General features: G+C 42.1%; 1 protein-coding gene across 1 annotated transcript in view; it reads left to right on the forward strand.

Annotated features, from left to right (window-relative positions):
- STON1 (stonin 1) overlaps positions 1 to 4,542 on the forward strand; it is a 28,787-nt gene extending 24,245 nt beyond the window's left edge. The window contains exons 4-5 of the mRNA XM_076334749.1: positions 263 to 2,730; positions 3,793 to 4,542. Coding sequence (XP_076190864.1) covers positions 263 to 337 — 75 coding nt within the window. The 3' untranslated portion in view covers positions 338 to 2,730; positions 3,793 to 4,542. The remainder of the gene's footprint in view (positions 1 to 262; positions 2,731 to 3,792) is intronic.
- The last annotated feature ends 3,486 nt before the right edge of the window (positions 4,543 to 8,028 follow it).

Here is an 8,028-nt window from a genome sequence, read left to right on the forward strand (position 1 = left end):
TGTGATAATGACTTTGAGGAAAAGAATCATTAAAAAATAATTCCTTGTCTGATCAAAGATGATGCTAAAAAACAGAACTGCAAATGCAGTGTTTATCCTCAGTTGAGCTATTTTGGGGAGTAGTGGTTCTGAAATCTGTTGGGTCTGGAAATGCTTTGATTCTGTGTCAAAGCTTTTACTCGTGCCGTTGCTGCAGATGCCACTTTCAGTGCCCAATTACTTGCTAATTCTACCTGGTGTTTTTTTTGTTTTCTGACTACAGGTTGAAATTGAAAAGAAGTGGATTAGGCTTGATGGAGAAGATCCAGATAAGGCTGGCAACTGCCTAATGCAGTAAAAGAGGACAGGAGGCACCGTCATAGGATATTAGTCGGAATCAATTTACATAGGAAATTCTATTGTTAGAAGAAGCGCAGTGACCTAGTTTAGGATAAACACAGTCATTGAATTTTTTTCTTCTTTTAGTGCTTTTGGGTTTGATTCTGCAAATCAGTACTGGTTTGACTGGCCGGCGTTCAAGTAGACTTCCTGTCATGGGAATAGCGGTATGCGTAAGGTCTCCTTGTAAAGAGTTGCAGGATGTGAGCACTTAATTGACTGATTGTAATATATTATTTTCCTGTTGCGTATCTATGACTTGGGAATGATCTCATACTCCGTATTGAAACCTAATGGCACTACTCAAAGAGTTCATGTCACTTGGACATATAATATTCAGCAATAAAAACTGCCAGAGCGCTTATGTGCAGACCAGCATCTGTGTAAGGTCCAGCAGGAGCAATTACATTTTTTAGTGGTGTTTGAAAACTGAAGTCCCCCATGTTTCTGCTCCCTTCTATATATGTGAACAGAACAAGTTGTAATATTATTCTCAACAAGGGCCTCACTTAATGAGTTGGAAACTGGGTGATTTCATTGGTAAAATGGGAAAAGTTCCTCTGCAATAGGATTCTTCATTTTTCTGTGGCTGCGAGCGTTTCCTCCCCAGCACTTTATAGGTTCACTCAAAGTAATCTCTTGGGCAAAAAAACGTATGGCAGATGTGATTGAAGTTTCTGTGCCAGCATTAGACAAATCTTTTTCACTACTGCAGCAAGTGAGACAAGGGGCAGATCCTCAGCAAGCGTAAATCAGTCCAGGCCCATTTCATTTGATGAAGCTTTGAGAATTTACACCAGCGGAGGGTTTTCCCCACAAACCGAAGAAATGGCTGGTTGCTGCCGTTTGCTGTGGGTCTCCTTTAGGATGCAAGTTCCAGATGTTGGTTTGGAAACTGCAGGAGCTGCTGCTTTGAGTAACTTTTAAGACAGAGGGCATGTCTTTCCATGCATGGGAAGGGAGATGTGTTCATGCTACTGGCTCTAAAGGCAGCATTTTCTGTGGGGAAACAATGCAGGAATAGACTGTCGCAAGGGAAGTGAAGCTGCGGCGCTTCAGCAGGCAGCTTGAGCCACTAACCCTGTATCAATGTGTTAACTGTGTTTTCAACAAATTATTGGCATTTAGGGAAAGGCTTTAATGGTTCCCCTCAGACTTTATCCCCTTTGTCATTTTCTGCAGGCTGTAATTTCAGGTCTGAAAAAATCTGATAAATGGAAAAAAAATGCTCCTGATTAATAGGTTTTTTTGTTTTGGTTTGGTTTGGTTTTTTGTGCTGCAGTTTTTTTAAAATTATCCTTACTTCAAACTGAAATTAGTGGAGGACAAAAATATAGTAATGCACTAAGGCTCACTTTATATTTTGTCACAGCTTGTAGCTGTTTATATGAACACTGTTTAAAAATACAGATGTTATTCCCCAAAAGTAGAAATATGTGGGATATGCACTGAGAAAATTACCAGTCTGAGGAAACAGAAGGCCATAATATGAACCTAGTTCATCACAACAAACTTTTCCCCCCATTTGGAAGCTGAGAATGAAATAGGTAATAGATTCTATAGTAAGTCCTGAGGGCAGGTTTTTTATGGGTATTGCATTGCCAAAGCCCCAAATAGACTATTGTGGTATTTTGGCTTCTCTATATATCCCTTTTTATTAGCAGATTATATTATTATAAATCTAAGCAAGCGTTTGAGTGTAGTAGTGATCCAAATATGTCTCAGCTGTTGCATCCTCCCTCCGTGTTTTGACTTGAGAAGCCATTAGCACCTTCAAGTCATGTTTGGTCTGTTTTATTCATATTTAATTTTGGTTTATGTATGTCTCAGCTGAACTAAGGGGCAAAACATTTATACTTAGCATCACGGCAGAACTCTGCAATTTGCTGAAGTCCCTGGTTATACCAGAGCTACAGTATCTATTAACCTTTTCGCTCGGGAAGGTAGAGGAAGCAAACGTGTTGCAGATACCTGCACTAACCTTTGTCTGAGGCTGACTTGTTTTGATTGACATTAACACAGCTAATTCAATAAATCTGTTAGCAGTGGTTATTGTCCAAAGTCTGTCTTGGCCAGCTGGCCCCTATTTTTCTGTTTTTAAGGGGACAGCCAGGCTGTTCTGGGACTCTTTCACCTTGGGATCCCCATTTGCAGCACTCATTTCCTGGGCATTCGGTACCTGGTGGTGTTACACGTCCTGCAGAAGCAACAGCTGCTTTTCTTCTGTCAGGTGTCTGCTGTATCTCAGGATGTGTTCAAGAAGCCCATGTAGCGCTGACCCCTCAAGAGATGAGCTATTGTTTTGAATGGCCCAAGTGATGAACAGCCACGTACAAGTCTTCTTTCCTGCTAGTGAATCTGTATTATATCTGGTATGGTGCAAATGATCATTCAGCCTTACTGAACTCGTTAACGTAAAAAGGTCAAGTTACAGCTTTATCTATGTTGCAGACTCTTGGATTTCCATCTGAGGCCTGCGATACTTGCCATTAACTTTAATCGGAATTGGATCAGGATCACAGGGAATTAATTCCACAGAAATACTGCCACACTGAAAGAAAGTTACTCTGTTTAATGCATGGCTTTCAGTTTAAACCTGACAATTAGTGCAGCCTAAGGCTGAAAAATTACCCTGTTCAGTCTCAAACTGATGTTTGTATGCCTTGCCGTCAGAATATTTAAAAACAGGCTGCACTTTAATGAAAGAAAGTTTGGGTTGTCTGACTTCTTTTCCCACATCAAATTCTAATTTCCTACTCTATTGCAACGTGCTAAAGCAGAAACACCCCGGCTTCCCCTTTCTAGTATTTCTTCTGCATTCTCTGATGTCCTTTGAGTACAACCTACTGAACAAATATTCTCAAATATTTAAGACTCATTTGCTAACATTTTCTATGAGAAGGCTACAGCAGGTGATAGTGAGTAAACATACTGGCTTTGATTCTTTAGAAATCTGGGCTATAAGTAGTCTAACTGTAATTTGGGAGGGGAATGGAGATGAGGAACAGTTGCTATAAGCTGTTGTGATGCTCGGTGTCCAGCTAGCAGAAGGATTGGAGCTTTAAATAACCCATGAGGTGGACTGGCAACGTGCAAAGGAATACGTTTCACATATATCTGATCTCTGCTTGCCCACAGCTAACGCCTGCAGTCACTGAAATTCTTCCAGCTGTTTGGGTCACTTAAGATGCTGACACTTCGCTAACATTTACTACAGGGCAGTATTTAGATGTTAACTGTGTTTCCTTCACAAAGGACCAGCAGGGTTTGGGATGTTTTATATTTTAAACAGAAATCAATGAGAACAGCTATTTTTATGGGGTGTTTGCCTTATTTACAAAAAGTGTCAATTTGCTGAAACCGACAAACTTTATCTTTGCGTTCATCTTTCTCATGCTAATTGTATTACTGTAGGTAAATGGTACTTGATGTAATTTTGGATTCAAACACCCATTGAAGTAAATGGAAGTCTTTTAACTGACAAAATAGGATCTGCATCAAAGTCTCTAAGAATAAAGGAAAGGCAAAAAAAAAGAAGAAAGGAATACTGGTAATGGGCAGAAAAAAACCCACTGTAGAAGATTCTTGATGCTAGTAAGCAAGCAACCTGCAATGCTTCCTTATTCCAACCAGAAAAGAGCACAAAAGAGAGGAAAAGAGGTGTTATTGAGTGTCAAAGCTGAAGCTTTGCAGTGATTGGGAACAATGGTCTGGCTGCCCCTGTGTAGCAGCTCTCAGAAAGGAGGACGATGGTGCACTCCACTGAAAGTGATGCAAGCCACTGTCGTCCTTACGCTTCTTGCTTTTTTTCCCTCCAGATTCCGTATTAATTGTCCAAAAGTACTTTACATCTGAAAACGTGTTTGCACGTGTTGCTTTTAGTTGCATTTATTTTACTTGACGGACTTCTTAGCTGCACTATTAGTGTCTACACCTCTATTTTACATTAATTTGTCTTTTTGTTGACTAAACACAGTAACTAACTGCTGCAGTTAGTAGTTCTTAGCTATAATTTTGATAACTCTGAAGCAGTGGTGTTATTCTTAATGGAAAATATAATTTTATTTGGGTCTTTTGTCAGTATAAGTATAAACAGATCATGCTGATAATCTTGTAATAACATTTTGTAGATTGCATATTGATTAAAAAAATAAAGTTGTATTTCAAACTAGCAGTTTCTTGTCCCCTCACTAGAAATTTATCAAGCTTCTTTTACATTTACTGTAATTCACTGGTTGATCTCGAATCATCAGGTATTGCAGTTTATTAGAAAGAGCAGTTCTACTCCGTGTGTAAGTGGGGGACATCACTCCTCGTCTTAGATAAAGCTAGTTGCAGAAAGCTGAATGATGCACTGTATTCCATTAATGATCATTTACGGCAGGCCCTTTTCCTGCCTTATTTGCATAACAATAGTAAGCCAAAGAATAACTCTGTTTTTCCCTATTCAGTGCTTCCTCCGATCTCTCTGGGATATTTGAATATAATGTAGCAACAACTGCTTAAGACTTTCACAAATTTCAGTCTGTTCTTGAAATGAGCTGTTACTAGGGAAATGGTGAAACCTCTGTAGGGAAATATGGGTATAAGGCAGAGGTTTGTGGGGCAGCATCAAAGAATGGGCTTAAAGCGTAAAATAACCATGCCACTTGCCCTGTGCTGCTGTCTCTGTAGCAAACCAGTCGGCTATTCTGGGAAACACGGGGAAATACAGTTAACATCCATTTTCAGTTCATTGGTCTTCTATCCTTCATTGAGCACCTGCAAATGGAAAGCAGGTGTCTAGCAGAAGTATAGTCCCCTTCCACAGCTTAAACAGTTTGCAATGTTTAAAAGTATCATTGAACAATATGATTCAGGTACATGAAAAAGTGAGATGGCAAATTTCTAGAACACAAGTAAAAACATGAAAACGTTTATTTTCCGGGCAGTTTCCTAGTATGTGCTATTTTATAGCCTTCTTCCTTTCTTAGTAAAAACAACCTGTAATTTTTTACAATAACAATCATAATATGTTGTAAGTGATGTTCATGCTCCCTGCTCGGTCCTTACTGACAGAAATAAAAGAAAAAGCATCGGCTCAAATTCTGCTTTGCCATCCCACAAAACCCAGCGTGATTAGGTATTTCTGGTTGTGGGTAGGTACAGTCTAGCATTACATTGCATTGTGATGGCCTTTTCAGTTTAATAGAGAATAACTTTCACTTCCATTTCCATATTCAACGATAAAAGTCTGAGGGGAAAAAATCAGAAGTGGGGACATTCTGGGAATGGGAGAGACCCATGATGAGTGTCAGGTGGTGGAGGTAAGAGGGAGGAGGCAGGGAGTGAGCAGGGAGTTGGCAGAAGGAAAGGGCAGTGGGCAGAGCTTGTTTGCAAGGGCTAAGGAGAACCATTGCCTCTCTAAGTCAAGGGGAAAAGCTTACCTATAAAAGGGACTGAAATAAAAAAGCAGTGAGGAACCCACGCAGAGAAGTGCCTTCAAGGGAAGCTATTGAGAACGAAGTTGCAAGTAGCCACGGGGGGAAAAATGAACTGAATGCTCTCCTGGGGCGGGGAGGAGGAGGAGTTGGGAGCAGCTGAAGAAGGGGGCACATGGGCAGAGCCACCAGAGACAAGCAAAGCAGCTGTGAGACTGATGGGGCACAGTGAGAGGTGCCCTACCTGAACAAGCTGAGCTGGTGCCTACTCGTGGCACGCCACAGCTCAGGGCAGCGCCACACTGTGCAGCTCTCCCTGCTTTCATATAGTACGTGCTGCCATTACGCACCGAGCAGAACAACTCAATCTGTCTTGAGCATCCCCGCGTCACATCTGTACAGCTGTCGGTAATGGTAACCTATCTTCCTGGACAGGAAGATCTTGCTCCTGTAAGGGACCAATGACACAGTCATGCTATAGGAGATGCAATGAAAGTATCAAATAAAACCCCGCAGTGGAACACGGAGGATTTAAAGCAAGAACGCAGGTATTAGCCTGATGATACCCAGAGGTAAGCTACTGCTGTAACCTTGTCGTAATGCTCCCTAGGGAGGGACCTTTGTCTGTCAAGTCATCTGTAATGTTGAGTAGATTTTATTGTCTAAATGTAAGTACTGACACCAGGATTTAGATGACGGTTCATCTGAAATGGAGGGAGCCATCCATTGCCTGGAGAGAAAAGGTGAAAGGCTGTTTTAGTCCCCTTCATGGAAAGCTACAGCATGCTAACTGAAACTGTTTCCACAGAGCCATGGGAACAAGTTACTGAACGTTTTTGCTGCTAATTGTGTGGTTAATATGTGGTCGAAAGGGGTCTGCAGTAGATCTACTCAAAAGTAGAGTTCGGAAAAAAGAAGAAGAGCAAAAAGGCGTGTACAGTCAAGTATTAGGACAGCAGGAGCCCAACCACATTTGCTCTGAAAGGGAAGCTCAGGAAGATGACGTTAAGCAAATATTGGGGTCCTCACATAAATGCTTCCAAGACCCAGTATAGCAATGCAGCTTAGTCTCCATACGTCTGAGTCATTCTTTAGTAGAGTTAAACTGGTATCAATTAGGCAGTAAAAAGGAGAACCTGATTGCTAAGCTGTGCTTCAACCTGTCTCTGTAAGTCACTTGCCGGGTGATTTCAGTGGTATGGTTGGTGCTGCAAAACCCACTGCTGGTGAAACGGGCTACTGTGGTCGCTCAGCTTTATTCCTCTCCAAATTGCCAAATGCAAAATTAGACAGAGCAAATTGGCCTTGACCAAAACATGCTGCTCGGCTCTTACTTAACTTCACGCTAAAACTGCTGGACTTCAGCAATCGTCTGCTCGACTATGAACTTCCAGCAGCTAATTCAACTAAGGAGGAGTGATGTTTCTGGCAGTTGCCCTCCTGCTGCACCCTGCCTCTGCGTGGTTCTGCATGCCCCTGTAAGCTAGTCCCTCTCCACTGGAGCCGGGGAGCCCAGGAGCAGGTAAGTGGCAATTACAGATGGCGAGGAGGGGGTGGGATTTCAACCGCTGATGAAGCAGGGTAAAACAAGATGGCAGGGAAGGGTCTTGGAGAGCGATGAAGGCAAAGGCAGCACACAAAAGGGGAGGGAGCTGGACTGGGGCTTTTCTTGGGGACACAAGGTGGGAGGCTGGGGTCTCTCTGAGGAAGGAGGGTGCTATAAACATCTGTATGTCATACCCAGGGAAACAAGACAGACAGCAAAGGAGGTGAGGGAACAGGAGACGAGCGCTGAGCTGGGCACCAGCAGGAAATGTGCTAGAGAGCAGGGACAAGAATAAGGACAGTGAAGTGGCTGGTGGCTGCTATTTCCCTTTGAGGCTTTCTCTCCACATAAGGCATATGTATCAGGGTGAGTATTTAGGAGAGGCAAGGCTTATTTCATCCTTAATTAGGCTTACTCATACTACACAAGTTTCTGGGCTTATCAAGGAGCTGAGAGACACAGTACCATTCAGTGTATTCAATCCATCAGGACTGCCATTTTTACATAGCAGTTTGTACAGGTCAGAGCCCTTCTTATGCCACCCAATGTCCTGAAAATTCGTCATTAAATTGAATTAAGTGACAGCTCTTTCTACGGTTCCTCTGATAAAGTGGTTTAAATCAGGTAAAAAAGGAGAGGCCCTTGAAGAAACAGGAGTCACCCATGATAGATGAAAGAGGAACA

This window comes from Aptenodytes patagonicus, chromosome 3, assembly GCF_965638725.1.
Source record: "Aptenodytes patagonicus chromosome 3, bAptPat1.pri.cur, whole genome shotgun sequence".
Taxonomy (NCBI): domain Eukaryota; kingdom Metazoa; phylum Chordata; class Aves; order Sphenisciformes; family Spheniscidae; genus Aptenodytes; species Aptenodytes patagonicus.